This window comes from Elephas maximus, chromosome 23 (genome assembly GCF_024166365.1).
Source record: "Elephas maximus indicus isolate mEleMax1 chromosome 23, mEleMax1 primary haplotype, whole genome shotgun sequence".
In the NCBI taxonomy this organism is placed as follows: Eukaryota; Metazoa; Chordata; class Mammalia; order Proboscidea; family Elephantidae; genus Elephas; species Elephas maximus.
In genome coordinates this window covers 65,883,433-65,900,278 of record NC_064841.1, presented here as the reverse complement: position 1 = coordinate 65,900,278, position 16,846 = coordinate 65,883,433, and the positions used below count along the sequence as shown (strand labels likewise).

Sequence of the window (16,846 nt, the reverse complement as noted above, 5' to 3'; positions counted from 1 at the left end):
CATCTCCCCCATAAGGCTATTAAAATCAGCCACCCAAAGGCTGTGCTCCAGTGCTTTCAGGATAAGCCTTAATGAAAAAAAAATAATAATTTTTAAATAAAATAGATTTGTGCTTGCCTTTTAAAAATATGAGTGAAATGTATTAAACTGACAGAAATTGAATGATGCAGTTTACCCTTCCAGTACGATCAGCATATTTTAAATATTCAGAGCCAGCCTCTCCTGCAAAACACTTCACAATAGATTGAACTGTAGAAAGAAGGAAAAAATGCAATGGGTTTTGAGATGAGCATTAAAGAAAACGAAAGACAAGCAAGTAAATGTGACCTATGTCTAAAAAGCCTTTGCCCAAACCTTTCTTTTACAGATAATGATGGTTTCAGAGCTAAAATGTATGACATAACCCAGCACCCATTTTTTAAGAGGACAATTGCATTACTTGTTCTGGCCCAGTCGGTGTTGCTCTCTGTCAAGGTACTTTGTTTCTTCCTAAGATGCTGGGAGGAATTCTTTTTATTTGGTACATCTGAGAATATCGCAAGCTGCCATGTCCATTGACAGTCTACATTCCTCAGTGTAAAAATTAAACCCAGAGTCATGTTAAGGTGAGAAGGCGAGGGGCGAAGTCTCTGTGTGTCTGATGTTTGCCGCCAAGCCCTGTGTGCTGTTTGTGTTTCAGTGGGACGTGGAGGACCCCGTGACCGTTCCTTTGGCAACGATGTCGGTTGTTTTCACTTTCATCTTTGTTCTGGAGGTACCATGATGAGTCGGCTGGCTCTGGGGGGATTTACAATTTTACAATAAAACTGTGTCCTCTTTGATGACACTTTCAGCTCTGTGTTCCATTGCCTTTGAAGCCTTTCTTCTTTGGGTAGCACGCTCTGAGGACGTTTCCTTTTTAGGCCGTTTTCCTTAATTTGAACAAAAAGTTCACTTTCTAATTCACATCTTTCTAACTGCAGAGATGCTGCTGTTGATGATTGTGTTTAAATGTTGGCCTGTCTAGTTGCATAAGTTCAAATATTTACACCAAGCTGCCCAATTCTCTGTAATTCAGGAGCTCAGATTGCAACGTGGTGGCAAAAGGAATTGGCCCAGAGGTGTCTGTGCTTGGCCTAGCCAAGATTATTTGAATATCTGGTTCATATAATATTGCTTTCCAATGCAATCATCTTTGAAATGCAAGCAGATTCGTACTTCACCCTGCTCTGGTTGATGTTTCTCAAAATCTATGGGTGAGAAAGAAAAATGCCCTCCTATCTGAACTAGTCATAAAACAAGGAGCAAAGAGTGTGGACAATATGATTTAACCTACTCAGCTTATCCAAAAAAAAAAAAATCATATATCTTGGCAATAAACCCTTCTTTCTGGTCACCTTACCCTTAAAAATATATATATAATATACCCCAATTTAATAAATTTAAATATGCTTAACGTTTAGCCTCTATTCACTCTCTTTCTTATTTTCCCGTCCCCCAGGTTACAATGAAGATCATAGCCATGTCGCCTGCTGGTTTCTGGCAAAGCAGAAGGAATCGATACGATCTCCTGGTGACATCGCTGGGTGTTGTATGGGTGGTACTTCACTTTGCGCTCCTGGTAAGTGGATAAATTTTCTTTTAGTTTATAGTTTCAGTTAATTTTACTCCTATCTGGTATCCCTGTTTCCAGACTTGTTCTGTCAACCTACTCTCGGGAGTGTTTAGTCAACCTACTTTTGGGGGTTATATTAACCTCCCTAAAGCACAGCTCTGATCTGGAGAGGCCCTTACATTCAATCGCACATACACATGTACCTGTGTACAGGTGCACTCACCTACGCTCTTTGTGTAGAGAAAACCTGGCCCTTCATAGAGTGCAGAACCAGAAAGAGTGGGACCTTAAAGGTTTTCTAACATAGCCCTCTCAATTTTACCAAAGGATAAAAACAAGAGAGAGAAGGAAGACTGAAACTGAGATTAAAGAACCCCTCTAAATTCGCACAAGCTAGCGTCAGAAGTCTCAGATCCAGGTTTTCTGAGCTGAAGTGTGCATCCATTCTACCACATTATAATCAATATTTCATGTGTGATTCTGATTCCCAGGTACTTTTGCTGCCTTATTTCCCACTAGACATCCATCTTCCATTTCTCTAAATCACGTCATTCCCCATCCCTATACCTGTGTTCTCACAATATTACCTAAAACGCCTTCAGCCTCCCTGCCCTCCATTCAGTCTGAGGTCCAGCTCAGAATCTATGGTTTCTGGTGTACTTGACTGGAAGTAATCTAGAGCTGTGTTGTTTAATAGAAATAGAATGTGGCCCACAGATATAATTTAAAAATTTCTAGGAGCCACATTAAAAAAAATTTTTTTTTAATGCCATCGATTTAATCATATATTTTTAGCTCACTATTGGAAAGGAAGGAGCCCTGGTGGTACAGTGGTTAAGTGCTCGGCTGCTAACCAAAACACATGTACTTACAACCACATCATAATTTGGACTTGCCACATTTCAGTCGGAATTGACTCTGCGGCAATAAGTTTGGTTTGGTTTTGAATGGGCAAGAGCCCTGGTGGCACAGTCGTTATGTGCTCAGCTGCTAACCAAAAGGATGGTGGCTCGGACCTACCAGCCGCTCCACAGGAGAAAGATTTTGCAGTCTGCATCCATAAAGGTTTACAACCTTGGAAACCCTATGGGGCAGTTCTGCTTTGTCCTGTAGGGTTGCTATGAGTCAGAATCAACTCAATGGCATATATCAGACAACATATCAAAAGTAGAATTGATGCCTTTGACTTATGGTGTTGCTGAGAAATATTGAATATACCATGGACTGCCAGAAGAACAAATAAATCTGTCTTGGAAGATGTACAACAAGAATGCTCCTTAGAAAGGAGAATGGTGACACTTCATCTCACATACTTTGGACCAGTCACTGGAGAAGGACATCATGCTTGGTAAAGCACAGGGTCAGTGAAAAAAGAAGAAGACCTTCAATGAGATGGATTGACACAATGGGTGCAACAGTGGGCTCAAACATAGCAGTGATTGTGAGGATGGCACAGGATAGGGCAGTGTTTCATTGTTGTACATACAGTCACTATGAGTAGAACCAACACGATGGCACCTAACAACAACAATAACAACCATTTCAACATGTAATCAATATAAAAATTATTGAAAAGGTAACTCGCCTTCTTTTTTTAATACTCAGTCTTAGATTGACACGTATTTTGGGTAGATACAATTCAATCCATAACACACCCTATATCCAAACAAGATCACATTCACTGGTACAGAGGCTAGGACTTCAATATATGTTTTTGGGAAACACAGTTACATTCATAACAGTGGGATGTGACTCCTTCAGAGAGAAGGCCTCCCTCAGGGAGTGATTATTGAGTTCAATCTGTAGGATAAGAGGAGACAATTCTAGGCAGCTGTCCCCAGTGCCAACCCAACGGCAATGAGTTTGGTTTGGTTTTTTGGTCCCTATGTTGGAATAGTGTAGGACCTGGAGAGACAATAGATAATGTAACTGAAGTAGAAGCAAGTGAAGCATGGTAAAATATGTTTGGGTAAGTATGTAGGTGTCAGACCTTGCAGGACCTTATAATCTAATTAAAGGTTTTGGTCATCATCCTAGATGCTGTTAGGTATCATTACTTCTAGAGCTTAAAAGGAGCTCTACAATAGGTCTTGAGTCAACATGGGAAGAAGAAACAGCAAGGTCCATGTGTGTTAGTCATCTAGTGCTGCCATAGCAGAAATACCACAAGTGGATGGCTTTAACAAAGAGAAATCTATTTTCTCACAGTCTAGTAGGTTACTCGACGGCACTGGGTTGGGTTAGTAGGTTACAAGTCCAAATGCAAGGCATCACCTCAGGGGACAGCTTTCTCTCTCTGTCAGCACTGGAGGAAGATTCCTTGTCCTCAAACTTCCCCTGGTCAAGGAGCTTCTCAGGTGCAGGGACCCCAGGTCCAAAGGAAGCACTCTGCTCCTGGTGCTGCTCTCTTGGTGGTATGAGGTCACCGACTCTCTGCTTACTTCCCTTTCCTTTTATCTCTTGAGAGATAAAAGGTGGTGCAGGCCACACCCCGGGGAAACTGCCTTTACCTTGGATCAGGGAGGTGACCTGAGTAAGAGTGGTGTTACAATCCCACCGTAATTCCCTCAACATAAAATTACCATCACAAAGTGGAGGACAACCACACATGGCCTAACCAAGTTGATACACACATTTTTGAGGGGACATAATTCAATCCATGACACCACGTTTGTCTTTCTCCAGACAACTGTACTCACAAGCTAATTTACCCACTCCCAGCAGAAGAGTGGAGGAAGTTTGCTAATCCCAGGTGTGCATAAAGGGGAAATCTTAGCCCCAAAAGACCAACTTGCCTATTCGGCCTACCTCTTTTGTCCTCCAAGGACCTCTGGTCTTAGCAGGATGATCGTTCTTCACTAGACTATTGTTAAGGAAGGTGCTGTCCTTGTTCACATTCAAGGATGCTTCTGTGCAACACATTCATTACTCACCAAGGAGCTCGCTGGACCCCCTTCCCAGGGGCCCATCTGTGACTGTTGTCACTTGGCTAGGCAAGCCTCCTAGTGAATAATCATGCTTTGGCAACAGCTTAATGCCAGAGTTGTTTTTGCAGTTACCACCAGCAGGATTTTTGTTTCTCAGCTGAGGCAGAAGCTTCCTTATTTATAAAATGCACAGACTCATCTCTTGCTGCTAGTCACACACTTAAAGAAAAACCTGATGTGTCCCGGACCAGTAAGACTTTTCTGAAACCAGCCGGCAATTATGCCTGTGTGGCTGGCTGGTCTTCAGAGATCTCCAAAGATCTTCAGAGAGAAGGATTCTGACTTCCGGCCATCTTTCCCAAAGTGAGACCTCTTTGCTAGGACTCTTGTATCTCCTCTTTTGCTTTACTTCTTCCTGTGGCATTGTGGTCCTACGTTTTCCTCATCCTGTCTGCAGAGGAGCTGGCCACTATTTTAGGTAAAATAAATTTAAAAATACAGAACTCAGCTGAGCAAAGCAGAACCCATAGTTTCATTTAAGATTTGATTTTATGTCTAATATTTATTCATGAGCTTTGGCAGTGACCTTTTCAGCACGTTTTTAGATAAATGTCTTATAGGAATTTTCACATTTTATTAAACTAATTACTCAGTAGACTTCACAGAAGACTTAAAATGAAAAATGGAACTGTAACAAAAGCTTTTGTGCAAATTACAACTCTCTTCTGTTTAAATTTCAGAATGCGTACACGTACATGATGGGCGCGTGCGTGATCGTCTTTAGATTTTTCTCTATCTGTGGGAAGCATGTAAGTACATCATGAAGAACCTACCAAAAGTTACATATTCATTGAAGAAAGGAACAGTGGCCAGTTGACTTTAGCTGTCCTTCTGGGTCCTCATCCTGTGTCAGTCAGGGCTGTGGTCAACAAATTACTAGAAATCCTAAGCGGAAATTAAACAAATACTAAATATGAAAATGCATGAGTAGTTTAGCTATCTTGGATATGTTTCCTACCATTTACTTGTTTTATTTCTGCGTATTTGCTGAGTGAACGTTTTGTAGTGCTAGTAGAATTTCTCTGTGCCTAATGGTCTTTGAGGAAACCCTGGTGGCGTAGTGGTTAAATGCTACAGCTGCTAACCAAAGGCACGGCAGTTTGAATCCTCCAGGCGCTCCTTGGAAACTCTACGGGGCAGTTCTACTCCATCCTATAGGGGCGCTATGAGTCGGAATTGACTCGACGGCACTGGGTTTGGTTAATGGTCTTTGAACAGCATTCTGATTTGATATCTGATAGGAAGCAATATTCATGTGATGTCTTTAAGAGTCGTTCTTGTGCCAACCTATTTAAGTATTATTTACTTCTCCAGCCTTCCTTGACTTAATGAATGGGGTATTCTCTCTCTCTCCATACAGGTGACGTTAAAGATGCTGCTTCTGACGGTGGTGGTCAGCATGTACAAAAGCTTCTTTATCATAGTAGGGATGTTCTTGTTGCTGCTGTGTTATGCTTTTGCTGGAGTTGTTTTATTTGGTACTGTGAAATACGGTGAAAACATTAACAGGTCAGTGTATGTTCACCTTTCTACTCATTTATCAAGGAGACAGTTTCTGTTATAAAATCAGGAATGAAAATCTGAATTTTTAAGGGTGATGGGAAAATTTGGACAGACAGAGGTATGGTCGCACAAAATGGCAAAAGTAATGAATGTTCCTGAATTGTACACGTAAAAAATGTCAAAATGGCGGATGTTTTGTTAAAGAAACACTTACCACAATAAACAGATGAATTAAAATCATAATAATAACCTGAATTTTTTTTTGGTCAGTTATAAAGACTAAGGGGGAAAAGCAGTGAGTTGGAAATTAAAGTAAAATAATTTGGCCAGATTTCAGACGCCATTTTCCTCATTGAGAAAGACACGCATGTTTACTTAGAAACCTTAGGAAATTCAGAAGTAAAAGAAAACAAAAATGATCCATTACTCCACCACTCAGGGGTAATCTCTGCTAATATCCTGAAGAATTCCAGCATTTTTTCTACCCACATGTTGCCAATATATGTGTATATATATGTGTATGTATGTATGTTATATATATATGCATGTGTGTGTGTGTATACACACACACACACATATATAAACCAGAAGCCTGTTGCCGTTGAGTCGATTCTTACTCATAGCAATCCTGTAGGACAGAGTAGAACTGCCCCGTAGGGTTTCCAAGGAGCAGCTGGTGGATTCAAACTGCCAATCTTTTGCTTAGCAGCCTAGCTCTGTCTTAACCACTGTGCCACTACAGCTCCCATATGTATATAATTACTATCTGAGATTAAGTAATTTTGAGTTAGCTTTATTTTGTTGTTGTTGTTTTTTTAAGCAAAACATGGGAAGTTAGAACCGCTCCCCCAAATGCCTATTATATATGGAAAGCATTTTTCAAAGATTCTCTTGAATTTTATGCAAGTATCTTATAGTTAAAAAAAAAAAAAAAAATCCTGACATAACCAAGTGTATAGAAATGTGTCTGGTCGCAGGAATTACTTATTATTTGATACATAGCTGCTCCACCTTTTACAGCATAATTCTCCTGTAAAAAGGAATCCTTGTAATGGCCAAGGCTTGGTCACTCAGTCGTTAAGACACATGGTGATAAACTGGTGGTACCGTGGTAGGGATGGGTTGTTCAGATAACGAACAGAATAAGGGCAGATAGAAATAACAAACGAAAAAGGGAGTGTAACTTTTGGGAATGGGAACTTAGGAACCGAGTTTGTTGCAAAAGCCACCTGTCTGGGTGGTGACAAACCATACTACTCACATTCTGCTATTCTTTTTTTTTTCCCCCCTCAAATTAGGCATGCAAACTTCTCTTCAGCTGGCAAAGCTATTACCGTCCTGTTCCGCATTGTCACAGGAGAAGACTGGAACAAGATCATGCATGACTGCATGGTAAATATCTCTTCACCGCTAACGCTACCTCCACTTAGAATCAGGAAACGTCTTGACAGTACGATATTAATGGCATCATCCTCATTAGTGTCAAGTCTTTGGTACAAAATATGTACCCTTTTCATCCATAAAATTGCATTCAACTTACCCAGCTTGAGCTGTTGTGGATCCATTCAACAAATACAAATCACATGAGCATTGCTCTTCCCCTCCTACCTTGACCCTTTTTGAAGTCAAGTCTAAACAAGGGAGCCCCACACCCTTAATTTACTCAGCAGTAGCCCACTGAGCCTCTGGTTCGACCTGGGCCATATGCTAGGTGCTAGGTCTTCAACAATTGCAAGGCATCCTCAGGGATCTTAGGTCAAGGGCTTTGAACTGCACTCCCTTTGGTATCCTCCCTTCACCGAGCTAATTCCTCATCATCGTTCATCTTTCTGGTCTCAGTTGTAAACACCAGTTCCTTGAGAAATCTTGCTCTAGGTTAAGACTGCCTGTTTTGTGTTCTTAAACCCGTAAACCAGTAGTGGACCAGTTGATTTTAACTAATGGCGATCCCATGGGTGTCAGAGCTGAACTCTTCTCCATAAGACTTTCGATGGATAGTTTTTCAAAATTAGATTACCAGGCTTTTCTTCTGAGGTGCTTTTGGGTGGACTTGTAACTCTAACCTTGGAGTTAGCAGCTGGTGCGTTAACCGTTCATACCACCCAGGGACTTCTTTATGTTCTGAGAATACGTTTCTTATTTGTGGAACTTGTCACAACTGTAGTGAATTATCAGCTTAATTATTGTTATTGTTTGCCCTTGAGTCAACAGAACAGAGTAGAACTGCACCATAGGGTTTCCTAGGCTGATATCTTTATGGGAGCAGCAGATCACCAGGTCTTTTCATCCACAGGTCGGCTGGTGGTCTCAAACCAACAACTTTTCAGTTAGCAGCCGACTGCTTAATCATTGTGCCACAGGGCTCCTTGGCTTAATTACTTTATTTAATATCTTGCTGTCCTGTACCAATGCTGTCCAACAGAAATTCCCTCCATGATGGAAATGTTCTATATCTATGCCGTCCAATCAGCGAGTCACTGGCCATATGTGACTACTGAGAACTTGAAATGTTACTAGTGGGGCCGAGGAACAGAACTTTTTATTTTGTCTGTGTTAATTAACTTAAAGCTGCACTTAAATTTAAATAGCCACATGCAGCTAGTAGTTAGCATGTTGGACAGCACAGCTCTAGACTAATGGGAACATGTAGGAGGGACAGCGCCTGTGTCTGTCCTAGACTGGTTGTGCTTTGCTCATCAGTCTACCACCAACACTTGACACAAACCTAGCTCATAGTAGAACTTAACGCATGAATGAATATGGACAGAGTTTACCAAACCTAACCCAAAGGCCTGCAGTTCGAATCTATCAGCCGCTTCTTGGAAACCCTATGAGGCAGTTCTACTCTATCCTATAGGGCCATAATGAGTCAAAATCAACTTGAGGGCAACAGGTTTCATTATTATTATTATTTTTTTAATATAATGCAGGAGCCCTGGTGGCATAGTCATTAAGAGCTTGGCTTCTAACGAAAAGGTTAACAGTTTGAATCCGCCAGCTGCTCTTTGGAAACCCTGTGGGGCAGTTCTACTCTGTCCTATAAGGTTGCCAGGAGTCGGAATTGACTCGACAGCAACGGGTCAATATAATACAAGGTAGAATTAAATAAGTTATAAATAACAGTGGTGGTGTAGTGGTTAAGTGCTATCTATGGCTGCTAACCAAGAGGTCAGCAGTTCGAATCCACCAGGCTCTCCTTGGAAAGCATATGGGGCAGTTCTACTCTGTCCTATAGGGTCGTTATGAGTCGGAATTGACTCGATGGCAGTGGGTTTGGTTTTTTTTGGTTGAATAACAGTAGAAGTAGAATGCTATGGGAATGTAAAGAAAGAGCTAGCCAGCTTTTTTTTTTCCTTTCCCTGTCTGAGAGAAACCAGGAAAGTTTCTCAGAGCTGCTGGCATTTTTCACTAGGCTATTGAATAATGGTAAAACTTTTCATTATGAGGCCTATGATATTCCTTAACACCCCATAACTGTGCTCCAAAAATGGAGATTACTGGCATCTCCTCAAACAATTTTAAAATGAATTTGCTGTATATAATTTACCTTCCTACGCGTCCGTCAGTTTGTCCTACTGTGGATCCACAATCAATACCCATGGAAGCAGCACTCAGGAAATCAAAAGTCGCATTGCATTGGGCAAATCTGCTGCAAGAGACCTCTTTAAAGTGTCAAAAAGCAAGGATGTCACCTTGAAGACTAAGGTATGCCTGACGGGAACCATGGTGTTTTCAATTGCCTCATATGCGTGTGAAAGCTAGACAATGAATACAGAAGACTGAAGAATTGACACCTTTGAATTATGGTGTTGATGACGAATACTGAATATACCGTGGACTGCCAAAAGAATGAACAAATCTGTCTTGGAAGAAATACAGCCAGAATGCTCCTTAGAACCACAAATGGCAAGACTTCGTCTCACATATTTTGGGCGTGTAATCAGGAGGGATCATTCCCTGCAGAAGAACATCATGCTTCGTAAAGTAGAGAGTCAGCGAAAAAGAGGAAGACCATCAATGAGATGAATAGACAGAGTGGCTATAACTATGGGCTCAAGCATAGCAAAAATTGTGAGGATGGCACAGGACCAGGCAGTGTTTCATCCTGTTGTACATGGGGTCGCTATGAGTCAGAAACAACTCGAGAGCACCTAACAACAACAACAAATCTACCTTCCTGTATCTTAACCTATTATTTAAATCAGAGATACTTTTTTTAAATGCCTTTTCATTTGGAATCTTTGTAATTTGCGTCACAGTGACTACCTGTCACTTGGAGATAGTAAGAGGTGGCAAAAAGGGTATCTAGTTAAGAGACAGTTCATTTCTACGTGGTTCTAAAAATGGCAATGAGTTTGGGACTCTTCAGGACCAAAAGCATAGAATAAATGAAATATTCCTTTTGATTTTGCTACAGATCAGGCACCAATGTATGTAGCTTTGGAAAGATGACTTTGATGTTAATTATATTTTGTACAGTTAGGAATGTGTTCATTAACTGCAGTCAGTTAACAGAAATTTTTATTCTTCTCTACCTTCTCTACTTTCACCCTTCCTTCCCTCTCCGACCCCACCCCACCCCACCCCCAAAGGTTCAGCCTCCTTTTTGTACTCCAGATAAATTTACATACTGGGCAACAGACTGTGGAAATTACGCCGGGGCACTTATGTATTTCTGTTCATTTTATGTCATCATTGCCTACATCATGCTAAATCTGCTTGTAGGTAAGTGATGTTCGTTGAATATTTTTTAATCCCTTTAAGCTCAGGTACTTAGATAATTAGGTACAATTTTCAAGTAATTATCCTGGATTGCTTGGGGCGGGTGTTTGGTAGCATTAATTAGAAATCGTTACCTCTCAATCCAGAAGCTGAAAAGACCTTTGGAAGGTATGTAAATGACAGTTGATTGCGATTTCCAGAGTTGTACTATTTATTGTGATCATTAATTTCAAGAGAGCTCTTCTCGTAGATGGAGTCGAACAAATCTCAGAGAGGGTTACCTTTTCTGCCTCAAAATGTCACATCTATGTTTTTGAAAGATACACGTTGTTCATCCAGCTTTGGAGCCACGCAGAACTCAGTTTGGCCTTTAAAAACTGCCCTGGAGCTCTCAACTAAGAGTTAAAGCCAACTGGCATGAATAGCTGTATACACAGAACGTGTGTTTGTGCTCGTGACCTTCATGTTTTTGGAAAGGCAAGAGCTAGATCGATAGCTTAGTCCAAGTGTAAAACATGCCACCTTGGAAACCGTACTGAAAGCACTTGCAAAATGTGGCTTATAATGCAGGTGATAAAATCTATTATTTTTAAGAGGTGTTTTACTTTTTCTAAAAAAAAAGTGACAAATTCACAGAACTATCTAACTTCTGAATTTTTCTTTCTTTCTCTTTTTCCTAGCTATAATTGTGGAGAATTTCTCCTTGTTTTATTCTACGGAGGAGGACCAGCTTTTAAGTTATAACGATCTGCGTCATTTTCAAATCATATGGAACATGGTGGATGATAAACGAGAGGTGGGAGAGAAGACTGTTGTTTCACACCCTCCCCACCCCCCAGCAGACTGACCGCCATATCTCGGCCATTCAGAGGGTTTTGTTGTTGGAAATTGACATATATTGCATTTTGAATGGCCATTTCTGAGTTATAGAAATCTGTCATTGACAGCCCTGGTGACACAGTGGTTAAAGCACTCAGCTGCTAACCAAAAAAGTTTGGCAGTTCAAACCCATCAGCCACTCCTTGGGACAAAGTTGTGGCAATCTGCTTCTGTGAAGGTTTATAGCCTTGGGAACCCTATGGGGCAGTTCTGCTGTATCCTCTAGGGTCGCTATGAGTCGGAATTCCCTCAACAGCAGTGGGTCTTTTGGATTTTTGGTCACTGACACTTCAACAGAATATTATAGGTGGGAAGAGGGAAAACCGTGCCAGAAGGGTTCCTCTTGATGTCATTTCCAACCATGAACATCCTCTTCTTCAAACTTTCAGAAGACCAGCAAGGAAATGAAGTCAAGGGGACTCCGAAGAAATCAGCCTTGGGCTTAGGGCAAAAGAAAAAGTAAAACTACCAAAAACCCATTGCCATCAAGTTGATTCTGACTCATAGTGATGCTATAAGACAGAGTAGAACTACTGCGTAGAGTTTCTAAGAAGCAGCTGGTGGATTTGAACTGCCAACCCTTTTGGTTAGCAGCCAAGCTCTTAACTGCTAAGCCACCAGGGCTCCAAAACTACCAAAAGGACAGTGTATTATGTACTCATGATTACTTCAACCTAAAACAGCCATCCTGAGTAAAAGTACAAATAGGTTACATGAGATCTAGAAGCTATTATTTTGAATTATTTTTGAGTTACTATTTGAACATTTTAATCATCAAGCTTACCCAGGATTTCCTGGAATTAGCCAAAAGCAGGAGCTGCTTCCTCTCCTCATCCTCTTCTTTCTTCAACCTAGCAAACACTCAGGCATAGTTCTAGACACTGGGGATATAACAATGAACAAGGTGGAGAGACCCCGGACTTGTAGGGCTCACATTCTAATAGTGAAAGACAAACAGTGAACAGTGAAATAATGACAACTTCGAGACGCGATAAATACTTTGAAGAAGATTATGTGGTAGAGAGTGATTGGCGTAGGGGTGGTCATGAAGGCCTGTCTGAGGAGATGACATTTGACCCAACATCTGAAAAATGAGAAAAGTTCAGCCATGGGAAGACCTGAGGGCAGATCCAAAAACAGTTTCTGCAAGAGTTGACTAGGAACGCAAAACCCATAGAAACAGAGCAGGCTTAGTAAATGACGGGTCTCTAGACTAGAGCCATGGTCTGCCCCAGCAATGGGTGATCTCCACCAGGCCTGTGCTGTCCTTGTCTTTGATGTTTCCCACCTCACCCAGGACCAGTCTCTTCAGTCTTTGTGCCAAAGTAGCGACCAGCATGTGTGAGCATCTAGCTCTTGCTCTCGAATCTCCTCTCGATGCACTTGTATCTCCATGACTGCTGCCTACAGGAACCGGTTTTGCCTTAACATACTCGTAGAAGATGACAACACCATCCAACATTCAGATGTAATACATCAAAGAAGACAACATCAGTCACATTAGTGTAAAAAAAAAAAAATAGGAATTCGTGGGTTACCAATGTTGCCTGCATCTTGCCCAGTGCTTTAATTCAAAGAAATGGTCAGGGCTGGCATGTGAGGTTTTGTTGCCTGGAAGGGAGCAATGTTTCTTAGTTTCTCAGGACCTGGATCTGCTCTGACCTAGGAGGAAGAGCAGAGCTGTGAGCAACCTCCTCTTGTATGTAGTTGTTCTAATAATGGAGGAAATGCTGAAAAGGAGTTATCTTTCAATTGAAGAACAACTTGTAATAAATGTTAAGAAGTTCCTAGCATTCAGATTCAGTGAAGAGGAGAACTGTGTATTATCCATGTTTCCTACCAATGTATTACGGACACATTCTACCTGTGTGTTAAAGAGAAACAAGTGGGCAGGACTAAGTCAATGAAATGGGCTACTTGGACATAAGCTTGGTTTACGCAAGGTTGGATCCAAGTAAAAAAGAGGGGAGCTTTCTGTGTCCTCCTTAGCTCCAAACTATGTGCTGTGATATCCCATAGAACCGGAGGAGAAGCACCAGCAGCGATTGTGGGTGCTCAGCTGTTAATCCCATGCTTTTCTTAGGGCACATAATATCATCCAGCCACCCATGAGACCGAGAACTTTCTTCACGCCTGTGCTAATTGTGCTATCTTTTGAGAAAATATCTCCTGGGTTTTTTTGGCTGTGAAAACAGGACCCCAAGCAAATCATTACGGCCTAATGATGATTTACCAGTTCTTGTGCTCTGCTACCCAGGGGGTGATTCCAACGTTCCGCGTGAAGTTCCTGCTGAGGCTGCTGCGGGGGAGGCTGGAGGTAGACCTCGACAAAGACAAACTTTTGTTTAAGCACATGTGCTATGAAATGGAGAGGCTGCACAATGGTGGTGATGTCAGCTTCCATGACGTCCTAAGGTACGTGGGGGCTTTCACAACTCGGTATCACAGAGCTAAACGAGTGCAAAAACTAAAGCTGTGATAATTAGAGGCCTTGTGAAACACAATTAACAAGTATGTTAGTAACCTAGAGTGCCACATCCACCATGGTTGTAAAACAGGGTCCCCAGACTCAGGTGTGAAGTGGCCTTTCTCATTGTCCTGTAAAGATCATTTCCAAATCAGTGTATCACATGGGGGAGTGAGATCAGTTGCCTGACATCCCTGGAAATGCTACTTTCTGACTGTAGAGTTTCTGAATGATATAGTTAGTTAGAAGGGACCTTGGGGAGCATAGTCTTGCCCCTTCATTTTGTAGATGAAGAAACTGGTTCAGGAGAGTCCACAGTTAATGGTCAGCGATTGGGGCTCTGCCTTTCCTCTCTCTGGGAGACTTCTTCAACAAGCAGTTCATGGATAAAGTTCAGGTCTCTATAGACTTGGAGGAAACTCTGGTAGCATAGTGGTTAAGAGCTACAGCTGTTAACCAAAAGGTCAGCTGTTCGAATCCACCAGGCACTCTTTGGAAACCTTATGGGGCAGTTCAGCTCTGTCCTATGGGGTCGCTATGAGTCAGAATCGACTCCTATGGGGTTGTTTTTTTTTTTATATAGGCTTGGAAAGGGTAACAATTATACCTTACTTTCCCTACTCACTCACTGAAATGCAGCATCTATCTCCTTCAATGATAAATGTAGGCAATAGACCATAGCTGATATTAGCAGTACCTATGTCTTTGTCACCAAGAGAAATCATAAATGTTTTCAGATCACATTACCATTGTAGCTGATATCTTAAAATATCTTTTATACTCATCAGCACTCCAGGGTTACAGTAGTCATTTAACCTTCACTAAAAAACTATCACGCACTAGTAAAGAAACTGATATGTTACTACAGCACAACCTTTTTAAATAAAGTGAGAAATGGATTTCAATATAATTGGTTTCCTTTGCGATGCATGTATTTTATTTTATGCATTTAAAACGTTATTCTTAGAAATGTTCTATAGGCTCCACTGCCAAAGGAGTCCATAGCACGAAAAAGAACCCCTGACTAGTGGTAGCTATTTTAAGCTGATGCAAATATCCAACAAGCTTATTATTGGGTATTTTGTCACAAATTTCAGGAACCTAATGATAGTATCTAACCAAAAGGTTGGCAGTTGGAATCCACCAGGCACTCCTCGGAAACACTGTGGGGCAGTTCTACTCCATCCTACAGGGTCGCTATGAGTCAGAATCAACTCTACAGCAATAGGTTTGGGTTTTGGTTTTGAATGATGGTATACCAGGGCTTCTAACTGACTCTAAAGGGCTCAGTCATGGCTGATGGAAACAAGGGCAGCGTATGAGTTGCATAGCAACCAAATCTCTTGCACATGGGCTTTTGACCAGAGTAGAAAACAGGCAGTGATGCTGTGTTCAAAGATGGTGGCCTATCATGCCACTTCAAATGTGTGTCACTCTTCACAGTCCTGAACTTTCAGTTTCAGGAGCCTGATCAGGAGATTGAATTATCAGCAGAACTGTAAAGAGCCACACACGTTCAAAGCAGCATAGTCAGCCACCATCTTTGAATGGGGCATCACTGCCTGTTTCCTACTAGGGTCAAAAGCTTATGTTCAAGAGGTCTCATTGCTATGCAAGGCATAGGCTGCCCTTGTTTCTGTCAGCCATGACTGAACCACTTCCAACTAGTTTGAAGCACGGTCTTGTTTTCATTGGCCGTAACTGAACTGTTTAGAACCGGTTCAAAGCCCTGTGATATACATTGTGGCTAAAAGTTAGAAAAAGATCAGAACAGGAAAAATCTGGGTGTTCTACCAGTTGATCAATTTTCCCTCCCACTATTCACTTCTTCCAAGGAGCAAGCTGAAAAACAGAAAGAGATGTGACAGAAAATACATATGAATAGGAAAAAAAAAAAAAAGCAGGTTATAAGTCTAAGAATGTTAAGTTACTAATCTTTTCTTCTAGTGACAATTTTTTTTTGGGGTTGAAATTGAAGGACACAGCCATACTGTTGTCATTAATAATTTACATTCAACATTTCTGGAACACAGCTAATATAATGCAATCTAATCTAATCCAAGGGTGCATCTAATAAAAATGGACCCCAGGCAAAGTCAACAGTGACATTGTTTGCCCCTCCCTATTCCTCTACCCCAGTATACAATGAGAAGAGCTAAGCAAGTCTAGATTCTTGGTGAGTCAGGAAAGAGAAGAGCAAACATATTTTTCTCCCATGGTCAGAAGGAGCTTAACAAAGAAGAGAAAGCCATGTGTCAGTGCTGCGTAAAACAGGGTCCCTCAAGAACTTCCCATGTTATGATTTAGGCTCCAGAGGTAGAATTGAGCTCACAGCCAGGGGTAAGCAGGGGTTGAGCCATAACCTGAACTCCTGTGGCTGTACCAAGCTGCCAGAAGGGGCTGCGTCCTCCTTTGGCTGTGGACCTCTCAGCCTGGACACACTGAGAGTTGCCTCATTGCTAACGGGTCCTGATGCAACAGGTCAGCAGTGTTAGCTTCATTTTGTCATTCTGTTGGCATACTGTGCCAAAGGGTTAATGGAAGTGTGTATCAAACCCTGACTTTGTATCCCTCTAAAATTAATGAATAAGAAGATACATGGGGACAAATTAGATAAATTGAGAGGAAAATGGGGCTGGGGGGGACACACATGACCCACAGCCTATATATTAATGAGCCCCAGTTGGAGCCTAA

The 16,846-nt window shown here is 41.5% G+C and overlaps 1 protein-coding gene across 3 annotated transcripts in view; it reads left to right on the top strand.

Moving 5' to 3' along the window:
* NALCN (sodium leak channel, non-selective) overlaps positions 1 to 16,846 on the top strand; it is a 406,966-nt gene that overhangs the window by 378,745 nt on the left and 11,375 nt on the right. For all 3 annotated transcript variants that reach the window (XM_049867215.1, XM_049867216.1, XM_049867214.1), the window contains 9 exons: positions 368 to 474; positions 680 to 754; positions 1,481 to 1,600; positions 5,262 to 5,330; positions 5,942 to 6,090; positions 7,383 to 7,476; positions 10,677 to 10,809; positions 11,487 to 11,602; positions 13,943 to 14,100. In XM_049867215.1, the coding sequence (XP_049723172.1) occupies positions 368 to 474; positions 680 to 754; positions 1,481 to 1,600; positions 5,262 to 5,330; positions 5,942 to 6,090; positions 7,383 to 7,476; positions 10,677 to 10,809; positions 11,487 to 11,602; positions 13,943 to 14,100 (1,021 nt within the window). The remainder of the gene's footprint in view (positions 1 to 367; positions 475 to 679; positions 755 to 1,480; positions 1,601 to 5,261; positions 5,331 to 5,941; positions 6,091 to 7,382; positions 7,477 to 10,676; positions 10,810 to 11,486; positions 11,603 to 13,942; positions 14,101 to 16,846) is intronic.